Source organism: Hypomesus nipponensis, chromosome 11, assembly GCF_054491055.1.
Source record: "Hypomesus nipponensis isolate SF chromosome 11, ASM5449105v1, whole genome shotgun sequence".
NCBI classification, from domain to species: domain Eukaryota; kingdom Metazoa; phylum Chordata; class Actinopteri; order Osmeriformes; family Osmeridae; genus Hypomesus; species Hypomesus nipponensis.
This window is the reverse complement of record NC_140371.1, coordinates 11754695-11776154: the sequence shown is the minus strand read 5'-3', so window position 1 is coordinate 11776154 and position 21460 is coordinate 11754695. Positions and strand designations below refer to the sequence as shown.

Here is a 21460-nt window from a genome sequence, read left to right as displayed (position 1 = left end):
GGTCTTGATTCTGACAAATCTTTGTAAACAAAATTACATTTAATGAATGTATTTAAGTACTCTAGAGGTTAAAACCTTTGAAGAAATAAGTGATGTAATGAATGCATTTTGGAGACACTCAGGGGTATCACAGGGAGGGGTGGTGGATGATGATTGGCTGTGTATCAATTCAAACTTTTGAGGAAGCCCCACAATGAATATTCACTCAACAGCCCCCCACAACGTTTCACAAGAAGGGAAGGGGGGCTAAGGCTAAACTTGGTGTAAGTTGTTGTGGGTTGAGTCTTGTAAGGGGGGGGGGGGGGGGGGGGTCAAGCTGAATTACATAAGAGGGTTTACTTAGGTTGAGTTGTATAAGGGTTCTGGGGTGAAGGGAAAGGTCATGACTCCTTCCCCCTGACTGACAGCTAGTCTTTTGGGATACTAGAGGCCTCAGAGAGGGCAACGTGTGGGAACAGAGTGAGGATGCATGGGTGTCAGACAAACAGGAAGCAGGCAGACAGACAGGCAGGCAAGAAGGAAGACAGGCCGCTGGCAGGCACATGGGCCTAGTGGCGCTGGGGCAGTGGGTTGGACGAACAGACAGCCAGAGCTAGCAGCTCATTTCATAGCTCATCCACAGTCCCCCTTGGCATAGTATAAATAAACAGAATGTGATAGCCTTGTAAATAGCCACAACCTTCCACCACATCCACTGAAATAGACATGCTGTTTCTGTATGAAAGTCTGGAGCTAATGTGTGTGTGTTGTGTATAATGGTCTTTTTAGATTTGCATTAGCGTGTGTATTTGCTTTGATTCAGTCCTGTTCAATTGAGCTTGAGCGGTATAAACTGTAGTCTGTGTGCCTCTGTGTGTATAGTATAGATTCATGTATATACAGTACATGCTCGTGTACGTGTGGGCAAAGACATGACTATGTCTATGTGCATGTGCCAGGTCCTGTGTGTGTGTGCTGAAGTACGCGTGAATTCCTAGAATAGAATAAGGGGTATCTTTACGGCCTCTCCACAATGGAGAGGTGAGATCACTACACTGTTCAGTTCCCTTGCCTAGCTTCCTTCTTCCCTTCCTTCCTACCTCACCCTTCCAGGTCTTTCTACAGCGCCTCACACACCAGCCATAGAGCGCATTATAACACTACCTGTATCATGAGGACAAAAGCCTTTTGGATTATTATACCCACCGCTACTGCAAATCCAGGACACAAAATTGAGGACAGCGATAGAGTGAAAGACAGAGACAGTGTTTGTGTGTGTGTGTAAGACAGAAATGACGAGGAGAGAAATAATGGTAGCAAATTAGTGAAGGAGACCAAGAGAGAGAGAGAGAGTGAGGACCTGCTTAGATACAGTGTCAATGGCAACCTTTGGACATTCTCAGTTGGCCCGTATTTTCTCTGCTCCAGAGACACTCATGTAAACATTAGACCAGCTGGTTTCTATCTCTCCAGCAGCAGGTCCCAGTGCCAGACAACCGATCTACTCTCTCCCTCTCCGTGTCTCTTTATCTGTCTCTCTCGCTCCCTCTCTCTCTGTCTTCCTCTCTGTCTCTCTCTTTCTGTCCCTCTCTGTCTCTCTTTCTGTCTCTCTCTTTCTGTCTCTCTCTCTCTCTCTCTCTCTCACACAGGTGCCTGGTCTGCTCATTGTTGCCTTTATCTCTTTGAATAGATCTATTAAGCTCTGTCTTGTAAGAGGTAGGGTTAGACTTCAAAAGATCCTTTCATCCGCACAGTAAATTGTCAGACCAAACACAGGTACGCACATACAGGTATGCCTTTACAAAGAAATTGGGATTTTCCAGTGTCCATCAATGCAAGGTATACAGGCATTTTGACTGGAGTGATTAGATACAAAGTATCTGGTCCGGTTTCTACACAGTCCAAGATACTCTGAGCACTGAGTGACCACTGTGACAAATCTACTGTATATCAAATATTGGAAGCCCAACAAACAAATACAACAGTGTCTATTGCCACTTATCTCTGAAGGTGCCAGCGAGAACTGAGAGTCTAGCTGGTGACGGAGGGCAGCCAAGAGTGTGTGTTTGTGTCTGTGGGAGGGGAGAGAGACAGTGTGCGAGCAGTGAGCAAGAGAAAGAAGATATAAACACCAACTCATATTCCAGTCACCCCAAAAATATCCGGCGAGACCGGTTGCGCTGGCAATGTCCGTCATTAAAAAAGGTTTCTTTTTTGCATTCCCTGTATCCAAGGAATGGTTACAAGAGCCTGGTAAGTCGGAAAGATCAGATGGGAGATGTTGCTCGTTTCGACATAAACAGATCACTGCCGTGGGGTGACCTTGACCTTCAGCACTCACATCTTCAGGGCATGCTCACGGTCAGGCAGACCGGTGCACTCACATCTTCAGGGCATGCTCACGGTCAGGCAGACCGGTGCACTCACATCTTCAGGGCATGCTCGCGGTCAGGCAGACTGGTGCACACACATCTTCAGGGCATGCTCACGGTCAGGCAGACCGGTGCACACACATCTTCAGGGCATGCTCGCGGTCAGGCAGACTGGTGCACACACATCTTCAGGGCATGCTCGCGGTCAGGCAGACCGGTGCACACACATCTTCAGGGCATGCTCGCGGTCAGGCAGACCGGTGCACACACATCTTCAGGGCATGCTCGCGGTCAGGCAGACCGGTGCACACACATCTTCAGGGCATGCTCGCGGTCAGGCAGACCGGTGCACACACATCTTCAGGGCATGCTCGCGGTCAGGCAGACCGGTGCACACACATCTTCAGGGCATGCTCGCGGTCAGGCAGACCGGTGCACACACATCTTCAGGGCATGCTCGCGGTCAGGCAGACCGGTGCACTCACATCTTCAGGGCATGCTCGCGGTCAGGCAGACCGGTGCACACACATCTTCAGGGCATGCTCGCGGTCAGGCAGACCGGTGCACACACATCTTCAGGGCATGCTCGCGGTCAGGCAGACCGGTGCACACACATCTTCAGGGCATGCTCACGGTCAGGCAGACCGGTGCACACACATCTTCAGGGCATGCTCGCGGTCAGGCAGACTGGTGCACTCACATCTTCAGGGCATGCTCGCGGTCAGGCAGACTGGTGCACACACATCTTCAGGGCATGCTCGCGGTCAGGCAGACTGGTGCACACACATCTTCAGGGCATGCTCGCGGTCAGGCAGACTGGTGCACTCACATCTTCAGGGCATGCTCGCGGTCAGGCAGACCGGTGCACTCACATCTTCAGGGCATGCTCGCGGTCAGGCAGACCGGTGCACACACATCTTCAGGGCATGCTCGCGGTCAGGCAGACCGGTGCACTCACATCTTCAGGGCATGCTCGCGGTCAGGCAGACCGGTGCACTCACATCTTCAGGGCATGCTCGCGGTCAGGCAGACCGGTGCACACACATCTTCAGGGCATGCTCGCGGTCAGGCAGACCGGTGCACTCACATCTTCAGGGCATGCTCGCGGTCAGGCAGACCGGTGCACACACATCTTCAGGGCATGCTCGCGGTCAGGCAGACCGGTGCACTCACATCTTCAGGGCATGCTCGCGGTCAGGCAGACCGGTGCACACACATCTTCAGGGCATGCTCGCGGTCAGGCAGACCGGTGCACACACATCTTCAGGGCATGCTCGCGGTCAGGCAGACCGGTGCACACACATCTTCAGGGCATGCTCGCGGTCAGGCAGACCGGTGCACACACATCTTCAGGGCATGCTCGCGGTCAGGCAGACCGGTGCACACACATCTTCAGGGCATGCTCGCGGTCAGGCAGACCGGTGCACACACATCTTCAGGGCATGCTCGCGGTCAGGCAGACCGGTGCACACACATCTTTGTGTGTGTGAAAACACTTCACCAAAAGCCCCTGCAAGCCTTCCATTCTCTCCCCGCGAGAACAGATCCACTTTGCTTTATGATAATGAACCCAGTGAACTTAAACACAGCATCACTATGTGAGATGGTGGAGGTAGACGGGTATCTGCGTCAATGCTTTGGCTGTGGTAAACTGATTCTGACGGGTGAGCAACAAGTGGCAAAAATAAATCTAATTTCACTCTTTTACACACACCCCATAATGGGATGAGGACATCACACAGCAAACTCACAGTGAGTCATTTCACAAGACATGGAGGAGAGGGGTTTCATATCTTCTACTCTGATTCAGCAGTTACTATGTGTTACGAGGTGAGGTCATTTCCCCCCCGCCCACTCATTGTCCTGAGCCTGAGACGCTGAATGGGAAAATGAGTGTAAGTTATGACAGGTAGGGGATCTAGTGTAAGTAGGTACAAACAATTAAGGACGGCAGTCGTGTTTTGAATGGGGAACGTTACCTCTAGACATGCGTGGGAGGGTGACAAACGTTAACGTTACTCACTACCCCGGACAGAGAACGTGGAAAAAGAAGAGAGACCAACTAAAAGCCACGAGTCATCAAATATCTGCATAAATGAACCACTCTGCTAGTCAGACCAGGGTATGCTGGCATGCTGCACTCAACATGCTTTACTGGTTCTGTTGTAGGGTCAAGACTCCTAACCACAGGGCTGCCAGTCCATACAGACCACCAGGAAGGGTCTCCTAAGGATCAAGCGTACTGTACATTAGCATCTGTCACAGAATACCACAGCATTGATCATTTAAACTTCCATTACATGGGGAGGAGCTCGAACATTGGGAGTGTAATTGTCCCGACAATTCATAGTACGAGGGTCAGTGCATTAAACCTCGCTGCCGTGGATGTAGGTTCGAGAGGGGGACAGGCTGCCGGGTCTTGTTGATTTGTTAAAGACAGCGGCTCCTGGAATGAAAGGGCTACAGAGCCACTTGTGCCGCCAGCCCCTGTGTCCAATCGGCCGCGATCCTCTCATTTCAACTGTGTTCACTTCTCCAGTAGATCAAGTGAAAACAAAAAAAGAACGCACGTAACTCCCTTCCAAACAGCACAGAGGGGCTTGTCTTGGCCCTTCAGGCATGACCAGTAGCGCTGCTAAAAAGGTTGCCCGCCTGGATTCTGTTCGCAGGGTCAGACGCAAGCGCACCCCACCCCTCACCCCCCCACACACACACCCTCTCTGTTCTCCAAATACAGGAGTCAAGTCTAGCTAGAGCTTACACCTCTAGTTATGCCAGACCCAGCTTCCAGTACCTTTGATCTCTTCAGGAAAATCAGCAGTCAGCCAACAAATCACACTCTGTTTACCCCCTGCTTCTGAGCAGCAGGTCTGGGGCTTCTCCAGGATCAAACCCCTCTTCTAGAACAAATAGCAGAATAAACCTGAAATGATCCTCCAGTGACAATGCCAAATTGAAATCCTCTGGCAATTTCAAACCTTTCACCAGATATTTGGCTCCTGTTGTGTTTTAACACCCTAACATGGAGTTCTGTTTGCTAAAACTAAAGTGACACCATGATAGTAACATTAGCTTGTCTGTCATGATTTATGCGTCGGTGTACTAAGACGCTGGAGAGAGACTCTTAAGTCAAGCTCATATTTGTGAATAGTGTTATGTGGCTAACCTTATGACCATGCACTTCAACACCTAACAGACAGCCCCTGTGTTTAAAGTGGGATTGCTTAAGTATACCCATACCTCAACATAACATCATACACTCTCAAGAGTATTCAGTGTTTGGTTTGTGGTCAAGTTTTTTTTAGCTCAAACTAGGAGTTTAATGGGATATAAACTAGCGATACAATATGATTAATGGCCCGAGGTATGGATCTTAAAGAATACGGTTTAAACATAAACATGTGGAAACATTTCATTGCCTTTGTTAACAGTCTTTGTTAAACGGTTTAATGATGGAAACCGGTTTACCCATTATGACATCACAGAGATCTCAGACCAATGACATGCCATTAAAGACCAGCGGTCACAAGGTCTGTGTGTTTGATAGGGGTCAAAGGTCACAGTGAGTCTGGATGCAGACAGACAGTGCTAGGCTAGACATGTAAAGACTAGGTTTCATATTCCAATATTTTCTAGACCCTACCTTAAATCGAATTGGAATTCTGCTTTGGGCCGAAACAATTTAAATCCATTTACCTATAGCGTAAAATTAAACCTTTCCCTCTCCATTCTACTTTTGGAAATGTAACTGATCTGATTATGAGTGATTGACCTGTAAATTAAAGGAAAAAATAAATGCTCCCTATATATCAGATGACATATTCCGCTGCAGTTGTGAGTGATAGGAGAACAGTTTCCAGTGCCAAATAAATCTCCCCTGAAAAATTGAGAGCAGCTTTGGAGGACACAAATCTGGTAGCAATTACACTTGCTTGAGAAACGCATGAAAACCTACAATATTTTATACATTTTTTACACTGAAAGCACATGAAACACTGTCCTTAAAATGTATTCATTCACATTTTAACACAACGAATAAACATAATGAATCAATCAGAGTGAGACACTGCTCGTGATTTTGAAACCAGACACTTTACCAGGTAGATTATACTCAACACTGAGCTTCACAATGACCAATTCAAAAGTCTGCATTCACTCCAATTAATATTGTCAAGGCACTGGGCCTATCCATGTCATGATTGCAATCTTTCCTGACTTCTGCTGCACTGACAGGCAAAACAAACCAACAGCTAACCAAGAAAGGAGCCAGAAATATTTCAATAACAGCTTATTAAAAAGCTGAGTAATGTTGAGTAAAGGGACAAAGTATTATACTAATACGTGTCCATAATGAAACTCTTGTTAAACTTTACCATGACTGTCAACGGTAAAGCACTTTCACAGAGATATGTCTGTTCTGTTCAAATTTGGCTTGCTGTATATTTATTACTGTCTAAGTGGTCCATATCATTATCTCAGGCATAGAGTACCTGGATGATTGTCTACAGATGAACCTTCAGACCAACTTAGACATTGTTTGACAGAGAGCTCCATTGTGACTCCACAACCAATAAACTGTTAAGGGTGTAAACCAAAACCAGATGGGTAGAAAGCGATGCATGAACCCAAGACTTTACAAGCATTATCATAATGTCAACAGAAAACAGCACCTACAGTGACCACATGCAGAGAAGCACGGGGGTGGGAAGGGGGGTAAAACTCACTGCTGCTGGACGTGCTGGGGTCGGACGATGTGGGGCGACTGCTTGACGGTCAGTCGCATCTGGGCCATGTTGCTGACCGGTGCGGGGGCGTACCCCTGCTGAGGTATGGGCCGCTGGGGCACCAAGTTGTGTCCGTTGGCGTGTCCGTTTGTATGTCCGTTGGCGGGGCCGTTCCCAGGCAGGCCTGGGTAGGAGGAGGTGGGCACAGGCTTCTGCTCACATACCTTGCCCTTTGAGCCTGCCTTGCAGACGCAGTGCTGCGGCCTGAGGCACATTCCTCCGTTCTGGCACGGAGGCATGCAGTTGGCTGCGGAAAAAGGGAGAGAAACAGAAAGGGAGGATGTGATGAAAGATGATGTGAATGTACTGTATTCATGTACAAATATACGGAGAGAAACGGGGTAGCGCACACACACACACACACACACACACATGTGGACACACAAATGCAGAAATAAATCCAATAACATACAAAGAACACAAAATAAGCACACACACACAGACATGTGAAATTCCACTGATATCAAGTCATCTTTGGGAGACCCATGGTGGCTATTTTTAATCTTTAATTGAGGGAACACATTTACATCAGTTATTTGCGGTCCTACGGTCATAAGAATGCCTTGCACTGTCGCCACAGCGAGAAGATCTGGTTTGGATCCTTGCTTGCAGCACTGTTTGGTGCTCAGGTGGGCTACCTCCTGGGTCCGTGTGAAGTTTGAACGTGTGTGTGTGTGTGTTCCAAGTGTCGATGCCCCCCGCAGTGTGTGTCTTGTGCTGCTAATATACCGTTATTCTTGTTCTGAATGGACACGTCTCGAACAATCATGGTCTAAAACATCCAAGAAGTCCATGTAAATACCAACTCCATGGTTACCGAGGGTGTGAAACGTATCCCCACTCATCCAAACTGCATTCAGTGACATCATATGGTGAGTGGTGGCGTATATTGTGAGGAAAAGAGATACAGTAGGGAGAATGTCAGAGAAAGAAACGTGAAGAAAAGGAGTGTGCGTGTGCGTATGTGTGTCTTTGCCTTTGTACTGGAGGCTGGCAGGTAGCCTGTAATTACACTGGGCTCCATTCTCTAAAGGCACAGGACTGAGACTGTCATTTCTCAACTACAAAGCGTGCCTCACGGCCACAGCGGCCTAAGCTTGCACACACGCACCCAAACTGGTCTCCGACACACTACACCAACTCCAGATATGCTAAGGCGCTTACTAAAGGATACAGGTCAGTGTGTGTAGTGTGTGCGTGTGTGTAGTGTGTAGTCAAGGGGAGGAAATGAGAGCCTTGCCCCTCCCAGATTCCAGTGGGGTCCCTGCGGGTGTGCCTTGCTATGCTTGTCTCACACTCTACTCGTTAGCCTAATTAGCGCCTTTTGATTTGTGAAAGTGATTAATGAGAGAGCGTCCAAAGTGCTTCAAAAGGCAAGTCATGCACCACCCAGAAGAAAGATCGCTTGTCTCCCCAGCAGTCACACTGGTGGCACAAAGCAAGGAGCCTAATGAGCACATGCTAAACAACAAGAATATCCCTGCCCTATCCTGCATCTTAGGGCGATTACATCAAAGATGACATCAGACTTGTCATTTTTTCCCCCACTCTGCTGAGTTATGTTTGTGTTTCGACATGCCCCCAACCTATCATTTTCCACTCAGGGCACAGTTTAGTTTTTTTTTTGGGCTTTCTTTTCCGACAAGCATACATATTTCTGGCTCCCCCTTGCCTCTGCCCTGCACCTTTGCTGGACCTGAGAGAGGCTGCCATCTGTTTTGTGAATAGGTCCCTCTCTCTGAGACTTAGGTAAGCTACACAAGAGCACTGTTCTATGACAAGGCCAAAGGAGTGAGTGATGCAGATTTAACTGTTAGCTTGGGAAGGAAAGTAAATCATACATGGTGACTTTCTGCTCTTTGATGAAACAACACTATGACCCCCTCAAAAGATGATTTCCATTTGGTAGTTTAGAGAGGACCAAAAGCATGCACAAACACACACAAGTCTAAGCTTGTAGCACACAATTCAAAAAAAGGCAGTGCTTTCTCTCTCAAATATTTTGACAATGATTCAGTTTATTCATATGGATATCTGGTATCTCACTGGTTCTTCTTGGCTAGGGATGGCATTATCTATCCCCTGGCTGGACTTGTGTCTCCATAGCACTAGAAGCAACAGAAAGGACATCTCTAAGGGTGTACAAAGGAAAATATTTCCTACACAGGCCATGGGCAGTTTAAATGTGAAATAAACAGTTTTCATGACCCGCGTCATTCCCATGCACTGACATCTTGGTATATTCAAGAAAAAAAAAAACATTTTCCTAACGCCTTTTCCCTCTTTCATACTTTCTTCAAAAATCTGTCCATCCGAACACAATACGTAGGACAGAGACAGCAATGCCTGGCTACATGCCGACTCAAGCAATTTCGACCTCAAAACCCAACGGCCATTTCTATTAGAGTTTATTATTGCATCGTTGCTTGCGTTGAAATGGAGGGGGGGGGGGATTCAGTAGCTGTGAAATCAATAGGAGAGACCGTGAAGGTTTTGAAAAGAGCTGGACAATACAGTTCACTAGGCATGTGGAGAAAGCCAAGTCGATTAAGACAGTGCTATTGCCGGGTGTTGTGTTCACCCCACTTAACCACATACAGCTCTCCAATGAGTTCCGCACAATGGAAGAGGGCTCTAGTGACTGTGGAAGTTGCCCTCAATCAAGATGAATATTAAAAACCAAGTGCTTGGATGAGGGGGAACACGGGTACAATTCCTCGCAATTATTGCCTAGTTTCCATAATCTATCAGACAGATTGACTGGTTTCGTTCGTAAGACTGACACTGCGCCTTCTCTCTTTCTCTTCCCTTAATCCATCAAAATTTCTTGCGCCTTCGGGTAGAAAAAAGGGGCGGGTGAGCTTGCCTGAGCTTGGCAAGCCTCCATGTTCGCAGAGAAATGCAAGGTATGCATACGGTACGCAGATAGGAGACGGAGAGACTAAACACATACCTGGAGGCTCTAAGTAACCAAAGGAACCCAGAAAGAAAACCTGAAGTAATCAGGGGCAGAAAGCCTGGACAGGGTGTGTGAGAGAGAGAGAGAGACAGAGAGAGAGACAGAGAGAGAGAGAGAGAGAGAGAGAGACAGAGAGAGAGACAGAGAGAGAGACAGAGAGAGAGACAGAGAGAGAGAGACAGAGAGAGAGAGAGAGAGCGCGTGTTGGCCAGGCAACAAGGAGAGACCAAGACACCCGGATTATTTGGTACAAGGAGTATGCACGAACTACTGGCCTCATTGCAGAAGATATTAAGTGGGCTTACCTACAAGGTCATGAAAATACTCTTTAAAGTCATTTAAAAGGGACTTTTTTAAAGCAAGCTTAAACTTAGCAGTTTTAAATGTTGCACTTGACTTTCTGAAGGACATTTTGACCCGTTCGGACTCATCGTATCATGGGTTTCCCTACACAAGAGCATCCACAGCTTAGAAGGAAAACAGTCTTAGCTTTGAGAGGATGAGAAGCATTCTGGAGGCACAAAGACCCTTTTGTGAGTCCATCTCAGCTACATAACAATCTGGCGTCTTCTCCACATGCTATGCTGTCTTCTCAACACACGTGAGGAAAAACTGTAGAAGCATGACAGCTTAAACATATACAAAAAAGTCTAACTCATATCGGGAAGTTGCAAGACGCCTACGGGTTGTATTTTTTCAAAGAGAACCTTCATGAAAACTGAGGACGGTTCCTCCATCGTGCCGTGCAGAATAAAGCCGAAAGTGAAATATTTTCATGTTCTGTTTTGTCTGGCCCGCTCTGCTGACTTTCTGGTTGCGCTCGGTGAAGGGAGAAATGGGTTGGGCAGGTTTTCAAAGCTAGCAATTACCATGCAGGTCCAACAATGTGCACAGCCCCGACAGAGTCCAACGAAAGCATATAGGGATTGATTGGCCATGAGGAAGGCGGTGGCAGGAGTCCCCACTGCAGTGATCAAGGGACACCAAAGACGATTTTGTTGAAAACAAACCAAATGCCAAGTAATCTGTGCATATTGTATTACTACACTATATGACACTTTTAACTCTAGTTATCCTGATGTTTTGTGTGGAAGCCTCCTGGGTTCATTGTCATTGGTTGGTGAAAGTGTTCATACACAGGGTAGTGCCTGAAGGCATCCAGCCTGTGAGCTGAAAGTAATTAGCTTATTCTCAATTAAAAAGCAACTGACTGTATTGGCAATGACACTATTCTACTTATTGTGTTTGAAGATAAATGTTCTGACTGCCACTTGTCTGAGGCCGTCCTTCGTTCACTTGAAACAAAGCACTGACTATGCTCCTCCTCAATTAAATCATCACAAGCCATTTGACAGTACCTCATGAGTGTCTGGAATAGACTGGATACATACTTGGAATATTTCCCCATCATTACAATTGAATTACAGCCCTCTAAATGAACTGAGGAGTTTGTGTATCTGAATCACATGCCGTCAGAGGATGCAATAAAACAGACCAAGAACACTGGAACAAAGCTCATCCGACATACCGTTATAGTCTGTAAGTAATGTTCATGATAGCTTAACGGTTATAAATATTGCTGTTGCCTCATTGCTGGCCATGGAGAAATGGACTCAAGTTATAACACAGAGACGTTTTTTTCTGGTGCTCTAATGATGCTGTAAATGCTGGATTAACTTGGTCCTAAAGACTTCATATATTGTGTGTGGCTTCACATAGAAACTAAACAGGATTTAAAACATGTTACAAGATGGGTATGGTATGATTTTCACAGTTTCTACAAGTCAAATCAAATCAAATGCATTTGTATAGCTCTTTTTACAAGCAAGCATGTCACAAGCTACCCACAAGATGAAGAAGAAAAAAACTGGGCTTGGTGGGAGGTTGAGGCTTCGGTGTGACTGACAAGCTGAAAGAACACTTTATGCACAGTGGCTACCGAGCCACGTGTCAAGTGTCGCCAGAACAAACAAAATTCATTTCTATTAAGAAACTCTTTTGTTAGCACTTTCAGGGGTGGTTGTAAAGGCAGGGGGGCATCTCGAAATCAAGCTCCATTAAACATTTTGCGTGGTGAATTTACAACCTAGTCTATCTTCCATGACAGGAGAGGTGGGGAAAAGAAAAGAGCTGATGCTGAAAAACTAATTGAGCTAAAAAAAAAATAAGGATATGGAGAGCGCTTCATAAAATACATGACTGACTATCGCCCAGGAATGAATTATTATCATATTTTTCCATATTCCAAAAAACAAGCTCATTTTAGAGAAGGGGGGGGGGGGGTAAAAGAAAAGTCCAGCATGTGTATTGGTCACTTACACTGATTCATCAATCACAGAAGTATCATTCATCATATTCATTACAATTTTCTACAGCAGTCCATAGTTGCAGATTGATAGTGTAATGTGACTAAAAACCTCTCCACACAGCGCCTCCCTCTTGTACTACACTTGAAATATTATCACTGTGAGTAGTGGAAACTCATTCAAATGAGCAATGACTAGTGTCTGACCCGTGTATGACCAGTGTATGACCAGTGTGTGACCCGTGTGCAAGTTCAAGTTTGAAGGACGTGTGGTCGTTTTTTCTGAACAAAGTTCCACTCCCATCATGTAAATCTACCAACAACAAAAAAAAACTCGGAACACTTTTACTATTATAACATACAGCAGTCTGAGCTTCTGCAACATTTCATCTGTGATCCCAGACCTGTCCTCCCCTTAACTCCTGCGTCTGGCTTGGGAGAGTGGAACTCTGGTCCTAACATCAAAGGAACCCATGAAAGCAGTGGGCACTGCAGGAATGTCCACTATTGGTTCTCCTCCAGGAAGCCTTGCGCTGCACTTCCTGTGCCCATGTAAACAGGAGCATTCCCCAGGGCAGGCCTGCCCTCCTCTCCCACCCTGCCACTGAACCGCTGCTCAGGACACCAATGGCAGAGGCAACAGCTACACAGTCGAGTGGAGGGAAATCCAATCGAGAAACATGAGCTCCCATAGGAATACCATGTATGTTATCAACAGACCAGCACCAAACTGACAATGAATTATGGCCTGCTAAACAAAGGACAAATAAACACAAAACTGAATAGACCAAAACACAGAAACACACACATATAGAGACAGACAGAGACACAGGCAGACATACAGACACAGCCCTCCCCTTGGCTCCCTCATATGTAACGAGCTGGCAAAGGCCTCACCATCGAATAAGAAAGCAATCTGCAGCCGGTGGGGCCTGTGCCAAGAGGTATAACGCACTCCAAAACATGTTTGATTTTTTCTTCTCAAGGCCCTAAACTCCACTCCCCATCCAGCCTTACGCCCAGTCATTCCCATGCAATAACAGTGTTCTCATGACTGTGCAGTGGCAGGGCCAGAACACTGACAGTCTAGTCATTGTCTCCCAGGTGGGCAGTCACAACCGCAGCAATGCCAGTTATTTATATAGAGCACAGCATAGAACACCGCTGTTCTCCTATCTGTCACTACCAATCATGCGAAGGCGCCCTCAGAACATGGCAAATTATATTTATATATTATGTGTAGGCTTGGATGAGGTGCCAAGAAGTGTAGACGGTTGCTAGGGACGGTATAGCGGATAGACTTGACTCGGTGTGATGTTGGGATTTTGGCCAGGCGCTAGCTAGCACATGAACAAGGGTAGTAAAGACTATTCTGCACCTTTTTTTCCAATGAAGAAGCAGCGAGGTGCCAGATCTAGAAACATTTTTTGAAGAATTCAATGAATTCAAGGCTGCTGTCAAGAACTGGAAAGCTAATTTTGGGCGGCTGAAGCGGTTGGCTGGTGTTCAGGGGTGGCTGTGGCACTGTGGTTGTGTGTGTGTGTGGGTGTTTACAGTCACTCACGCTTGGTGCAGCGTTGTGATCCAGGGGCCTTACTCCATCCGTGACAGCACTGCCCTCCACAGACATTCACCCTGCAAATACACCCAGAGAGAGAGAGAGAGAGAGGAGACACTGTCATAAACACAAACCCACTTGGGTTTAGACATCCACACACCCCAGCAACAATAACAGATGCTAAGTCTCACTCAATAGTAGGCACTCGACCTAGTGTTTTATACTAACTATCATATAACCATGCAGGCCCACCTGCAAGCTCACTGGTATGTTTTAGCTGGCTAACAACCTGCCCCGTCTAGCCTAAGGTGACCCAGTGATACATGGAGTTACATTAGTTGTGGTATTTGGAGTTTCCATTCATGGGAGGTGAAATTCAGAGCCCCTGGCTACAGTTCAAAGTGAGAGTGTGCGCTTCCTAGTGACACATTTGAAGACCCAGATGGGGGCCAAGAAAAATTAGGTCATAGTCCTGAACATGGATTTACACTTCTAATGACAAGAATATATATGATTGTGTCTCTTCACATAATTGATTTACTTAAATGGGAAACTATATGAAGGAATTTAGTGCAGTTAAGTGCGGTGCCCCTATATCAAGTCTGCCCATATCAAGTCGTCAAGAAAACCAAGTCGATAACTGCCATCAGCACTTATTGCATATGAGAAAAATAACTTTTCTGTTGGACGACTTGTTTTGGACACTGGTTGTAGCGTTCTCCAAAGTTGGCTGCAGTGGAGGCAACCTTCTCAGAGCAATTATCTCACAAAAGTTAGTCATGTAAAATGAAATCATATAGGTGTCCACTATTTTCCCTTACCCTGACAGTTTCATTTGGTGATTCTGATGAACGTTGTGGCTGGTGTGCCGAATGACTTGCTGATGCTGCATAAACTGGGTGTCCTGCCGAAGCGGGATTGGATTCGCTTGGTTTCCCATCCTGCGGGTTCGGACCTGGCCACCGAAACTGGACGTGAGCTCCACATTGTATGAGTGGGGCTGTCCCGTGGCACCGGAGCGCGATGAAATGGAACTCACATGCACCCTGTCCGTACCGCTCGGTCCTGGCTGCAACACGTAAAACCTCCTAAAACCACTCTGATCCGTGGAAATAAATGCCGGGGAAACGAATAAACCTATTGAAAATATGAGCTCCCATCTAATCCAAGCCATATCAACTCCGTATCCGTTTAAAAAGAGATGACCTAAAACTTTGTTAGAATTTCCTCGGGGAGGGTCTGATATAGCTTCAACTGCGCGCAGTCCGTTTATGAAAAATAAAACTCCTGTGACTCTATCGCAAGTGAAATTCTATGTCCCTGAGCATATTCGTCTAGCCTGCGATATCCAGCCCGAAGGAAAAAGAAAATCTAACAACGTAGGCTTAATTAATAAAAGTCCAAACTTAAATATGGCATTCAAAACGTTAGAAAGGGTGTAAAATAAAGCCCTGCTTTATTCCTGCGCAGGACAGGGGGGAGCTGGGCAGCAGATGTTACGGCTGCTATGGCTACGTCTGTGCGATACTTTACCCCGTAGATGAGATTGAAAACTCTTTAAAAAGTTTCACTGTGTAAGGGCAGGAGTTAGTGTCAGAACTGAACAGCCAATCTCCGACAGACATGACGTCAGGAGGAGTGGGACGCCAACGAAGGGGCTGAACCCTAAAAGTTTTGGAGCTGTAGGATCTTGCAATTGCCCTAAAAGTCTCATGGAATCTCTATTCTTGAAACAGTCTCAGGTGCGCCTCCGCTAAACGGACACATCAGAACTCCAACGTAGTAAAGTAGGTATTTGCTTAGAAAAAGACATGTGCATACCCCTCTCTCCTTAAATCTTTAACGCAACATTTCAGCCGGTTCCGATTATTCAAAAACTCCTCCAATTTGAAACGATAACATTCTTATGTTGGTTACAGTCCTGAAAATGCAAATAGACAACCAATCTTCATAAATTGGAGCAACGTATTTACAAAGCCACGTGCGCACCATCATTCATCTAAATTCCCACGTGAAGTTGCATACTTATCCAGTTTATCAAAGGGGCGTTCCTTCATGCGCTTCAACTTTTTCACACTTGTCCCGCCGAGTGCTCTCCTCCTACCGCTAGGTTAGCATACCAACATCCAGTGTAAATTGATTTGCAGTGAGTCATTATTTGAAACGGCAGAGGAATAATTGACTGCGATGAGTTCATCGAAGACATTTTCATTAATTACAGAGAAAGCGATTGACGGTATCCGTCTCCACCCATAAGAACGTGAACCTCTCAAACTCCGTAGTCTGCCAGTGGGCGCAGTGATAAGAGGGACACATTTAATGAAGAATTACCCCCACCCACACAGGGGTCTGAGGGTCGCTGGAGACAGAGGTGTCATGTTCTTATTTATAGATAGAAATAACGAGAAAACCGTCAGCTCTCCAAAAGTGCATGACAAGATGGAATGAGGACCGTTGCTCTGAATTTGACCCCCACAGGGTGATGGTAACCAGAGCTCTGTCTGGTGGAGGCGCATCCGCTTTGAGGGGGACCCGATATGGAGAACACAGGGTGAGGCTCCAAAGAGATTACACACACAATGTGTAATCACCCAATGATGCAATTTCAAATAGCTAGAAGAGAACGCAATCGCCCAAGTGGATGTTATAAATCTGGGTCAGGATTCATGGTCTAGAACTGTCTGCCTGCCCAGAGGCCATCAGCAGTTGTGGAACAAGTCAAAATGAGTCAGGACTGAGGAGGTTTGTATTGTATGAATGCAAAAGATGCCTCCTTCTCCACCTCTTATTTTATCATGTTAGACCAGGTTACCTCAGAGCTTTCCAGAGCACATAAGCCTAAACCTTAACTGTCTGTGGACTTCTGGAAAGGAAAGTCATTACACCCGTGATTCATCTGATTGAAAAAGTCAAAGCCTACAATTGTACCAGTCATACCATTATTTTGTTTTTTTCAACTACACCCTTAAGAAAGGTACACTTTTTGGACTTTTAAACCCTTAAGGCCTGAAGTCACAAATCCTTACTGACAAACGACAAACAAGCTGCAATACATTCAGTGGATCCTCTCCAGTTGGGATTGTCACTAAGAAACAGCAGGAATGCTGGGAGCAAAAACGGGAGGGTCAGGCCAAACAAGGGCGGTTTGTTTACCCACATCAGAGAGGCCCCTCGGAGGGTCAGACGTAACAGCAGAGGTGATTTACTGCATCCGGATTTATGCCCACACCTGTAGAGTTACATTAGTGTTCAAACCCATAAATGACAACAGCACAGAGTGGTTGCAGTTCCTCATTTTCTCTTTAATGACGGACATTTGGGGGGGGGGGGGGGGGGGTAATCTGGGTTGATATGGAAACATATTTTACAATGTGAGGGATGCCATACAGTACAGCAGAGCTGCAAATATATATTGGGTCCTTGGAAAACAAAACAAAAAACCTTTTGAAACAGTTTAGTGCATTAATCCAACAGTCCTTGGAATATTATGCCTTGTCCACACTGTGGAAGCTTTGGAAGAATAAAGCTTTTTTTTTTTTTTGCCACAACATCTTCAGTTTGACCACTGTTGTAACCTGAACAGTGGCGAGCAGGCTTCCCTATCAGGTCTTACAAAAGTCCCATTTCTCTGTCAGCTCTGATAAGCCCACCCTTCAAAGCGTGGCCGAGCCACGAGGCCCCTTTCACCACTCCTCATTCTACTGACAAAACAGCACAGGCACAGGCAAACATCATCTTCTATGATAGCTATAAAAAAAGACAACAGAGATCAAACATAAAGCAATGTCAAGGTCATTTTCCATCGGGAGGAAAAACCCATCTGTGCTGAAGATTCTTGAAATAGTTTCCCCCTGTCGCCCCAGGGCATGTTGATGAGGAGCTAGTGTGTGTGTGTACTTCAAATGTGCACATGTGTAACAGGGAGCCTGTATGTGTGTGTGTGTGTGTGTGTCTGCCTGCCTACACAACAGTTGGCGTTTGAGCAGAGTGAGAGTGTGGATGTGGGGGAGGTTAGGCGGGATGACACTTTCACGGCCCGCTGGCTCCGAGGTGATGAACGTCCACACGGTGCTGGCTGCTCCTCCGTTCTCCCTCCCGACACCTCCTCATCTCTCCTGGCCCGGCCCACCGAGCTCCCCCACCTCACTGGGCTCTCAGCTCTCAGAGCGGGCGGAGGGGCGGGCAAGTAAGGCAACTTTATAGAAAAGGCACGAGCAATTTCGATACAATTCCGGAAGGTTCTTTTTGGGTTTGTTCAACTGGAGATGTGTGGCTCTCAAGATATATTGAGTGTATTATTATTATCATGATTTTTAACAGAGTGAGTAGAGGACTGTCCATTCAATCATAGGCTGGCTAGAGTAAAAAAAAAGGGTTGTGTAGGGGAATAATCATGCCGATTGGCCACGCAGTTGTCCGCCAAGGTCCTGCAGCTCAGCGATGAGCTTCTCCAGCTCTTCAACGTCGCCCTTCAGTTCGTCATGGAGATCTCCCGTAGTGACGTTAGTGTGTAGTTGCTGTGGAGATAAAAAAAAAAAATAAAATAAGACAAAAAAGAAATACACTGAAAAACGAAACATTCACAAACGGTGAAATCAGATGAAGGCAGGAGGCTCTCCCACTGCCGACTTCATTTGTTTCTAGGACACCAGCCCCAAGTGTACCCATCTAACTGACAGTTCTATCCCAGTAGAAGGGCAGGCGCCCAGCTGCCGTCGAGGGCTGATGTCGGTGGGTGCTGCTGCTGGACTGCGAGGTGAGCTGGGGGAGCAGGCACAGTACCTTGGCTTTGGTGGCGAGACTCCTCAGGCTGAGGCGAGCAGACGACAGCATCTGCAGGGCCTCCTGGGGGCGGCTCTTCGTCTTACTGCAGCTGACGCAGACTGGGGAGGGAGAGGCAGAGAGGACTCGTCAGCGCTTCAGGTGATCACGCGCGAGTGCAACGCCATCGTCCCCGGGTTCTTTAGGACCCAGAGGACTGCTGGGCCACACACGGGGGGGGGGGCTGGAGAGTGTTCGTGCTGCGGTCAGGAGAAGCCTGAGTCATGTGCTTCAAAGGGAAGGATGACGATTGGCTTAGGGTCAGGGTTTAAGAGGTTGGGGTGGGGGGGTCTTCAGGGGCCCATCCTGGGGACCCTGTAAACCTCTGGGCATGTGCATGACTAACACATCCAACATGGACACAGTGAGAGAATAAACCCACAGACAGGGGTGGGGAGAGGGAGTGAGAGAGAGAGTCATTTCCCCTGGAAGGAGTTAATGAGCACTAGCGGCGGTGTGCCTTATGGCACTGTCATTTCTCAGTGTGTGTGTGTGTGTGCGTGCGTGTGGACTGGACAGAGGCGCTTGAAAATTATTAATTGGAGCGCAACCTTTCCTCAATAGTCGTTTAATCACTCCCATGATCACGGTCCCTGACAACACGATCAAAATGTCTTCCGTAAAAGCGCCACTTCACTTTCGGGCGGCCCTTAAGCAGCTCTCCATTCAGGTTGATCAGACACTATGAATATGCTATTAGACCACTGTAGTATCCAATCCATTATTATTTTGAAGCGCAGCTTGCCATTTGCACCTTGATATGTATTCTACACGAGGTCTCTTCAGCCGTGTCCTTCAGTAGCTCCACAGGGCCATCCCGTTCCTAGATATCAGCTTCTCTGCGAGGACCTGCTTCAAGCCCAGCTGTGTTTCTGGCCTGTGGAGGTGTGGGGATATTGATAGGGCTATTTCCCAGCAACGCAGGTTCCTTTGGTGCGGCCGTTTATCCTCCGGCTTTTATCTTCCTTTCGCACACGAGGAAAGAAAAACAAAACGTCCGAAGCCCCTGCCTCTGGAAGGCCCTCCCCCTGGATGCCTCTTCACCACCAGAAAAGGTCAAAACACTGATTTATGGTAGTGGTGCTCTCTCTCTCTGTCTCTCTCTGTCTCTCTCTCTCTCTCTCCTTTCTCCCCCCCCCCCCCCGCCGCCCTCCTCCATCATTCCATCTCTTCCTGGCTCGGTGGCTGCCGGGGCTCGGGTCCGTCAGAGGGATTATAAGGCTGAGTGATGGGACCGGGGAGGTGGGGGTGGGGTTCCGATACATTAGCCAAGCCCCGCCCCCCCTCTTTATAAATCATTAATATAAGCCAGTCTCCGGTGCCTTGGTGAAGGACACAGGATGGTGGGTGGGAGAAGGTGTAGTAGATTCCTACTGTAGTGTGTGTGGGTGTGCGGTGTGTGAGAAATCAGGGGTGCGAAGGGGGACGGATTGTGTGACCTGAGTGACGATGAGCGTCGGTAGCCGAGAGAGAACCGCTTCGTCCACATTGCTATTCCTTCCATGTTGTCTCCCCCCTCCCCCTCCCTCGTCCTGTCTCTGTCCGCCCCTGATGTTTAATTCAACACAGTGTCCAGCGGTAATGAAAATCCTGGGGATCCTGGAGATTAACAACTTTACTGCAGGTGCTCTATAGGACACTCTCCGGCATCTGCCATCTGTCCCGTCCCCCCGCCAGGCCCCCCCCCCCCAACCCACCCCAGGCACCGCTGCGGGGGCCTAATTGTTTAGATGGGGCGAGGGGGGGGGGGGGGTAGCTTTGGTGGAGGGCAGTAGGGTAAGCGGCTTGTTTGTCTTCTTTTCCCTCGTTCAGGTGTCTGCCATCCATCATCCCTCCTCCCCCTTCCCACTGTCACCCGGCGGCCGACGCACAGGCCCTGGGGGAGACGTGACATGAAGCCTGATGGAGCGCGTGGTCCGCGCACACGCCGCGCTCACGTGTGGCGCCGGGCGGCCGCGTTGTGGTTCGTCCCACCGACCGTTCCCGCGGAGGGAGGGCCGGGGGGGTAGCGTGCGAGCGAGTGGGTTTGTGTGAGCGGAGGGGGTGTGCGGAGCGTGGATCCTCACCGGTGCCCATGTCTATGGCCCTCCTGATCACCTCCTTGAAGGTCCCCGTGTCCTTTTCCCAGCCGCTGGCTTGCATCTCGCACCGGTGGGCCTTGGAGAGGAACTGCAACGCCTGGTACACACAGACACACACACACACACACACACACAAGTGAGGGAGGGTAGGGGGGTGGGGAGCAGGGATGGGAGGGCTATGATAGATGCCACTCCAGTGCCAAAGAACACAAGGTCAAGAAAGGGGCTCCTGTCGTGATTAAGGAACAGCTTCATCAACACTCGGCTGCGTGTGACATTTACACACGGGACACCATCCATCACGGCGCAGGCGACGTGCCATGGCGCAAAATTAATCTGTCCGACTCGTGCGTTGATATCGCCTTATCAGTTATAAATGAGCCTAGAAATAGCTTATTAACTGGTGCAGAGTTCATTAACGCAATCACTTTCTCAGTGTCCGGATGTGCGTACGGCACATTTCATCTGATCCGTGTTGTCAGAGAACACGGGGGACGTGGTGGGAGCAGGACGGAGGCCAGATAAGGGGTCATTAAGAGAGATGTCGGGGCGGACCTCGTGGGGTTTCGTTGGGCGAGCGACGGGGCGCGAGGCTGGAAGA

The 21460-nt window shown here is 47.9% G+C and overlaps 2 protein-coding genes across 6 annotated transcripts in view; both read right to left on the bottom strand.

Annotated features, from left to right (window-relative positions):
* ltbp1 (latent transforming growth factor beta binding protein 1) overlaps positions 1–16028 on the bottom strand; it is an 81412-nt gene extending 65384 nt beyond the window's left edge. For all 5 annotated transcript variants that reach the window (XM_084709632.1, XM_084709633.1, XM_084709635.1 and 2 more), the window contains exons 1-3: positions 14779–16028; positions 13964–14034; positions 7076–7382 (exon numbers count right to left, since the gene is read on the bottom strand). In XM_084709632.1, coding sequence (XP_084565758.1) covers positions 7076–7382; positions 13964–14034; positions 14779–15131 — 731 coding nt within the window. In that variant the 5' untranslated portion in view covers positions 15132–16028. The remainder of the gene's footprint in view (positions 1–7075; positions 7383–13963; positions 14035–14778) is intronic.
* A 1210-nt stretch (positions 16029–17238) lies between these two features.
* The window catches only part of ttc27 (tetratricopeptide repeat domain 27), a 66011-nt gene continuing 61789 nt past the window's right edge, over positions 17239–21460 (bottom strand). Inside the window, exons 18-20 of the mRNA XM_084667072.1 lie at positions 20845–20956; positions 18740–18840; positions 17239–18474 (exon numbers count right to left, since the gene is read on the bottom strand). Coding sequence (XP_084523198.1) covers positions 18349–18474; positions 18740–18840; positions 20845–20956 — 339 coding nt within the window. The 3' untranslated portion in view covers positions 17239–18348. The remainder of the gene's footprint in view (positions 18475–18739; positions 18841–20844; positions 20957–21460) is intronic.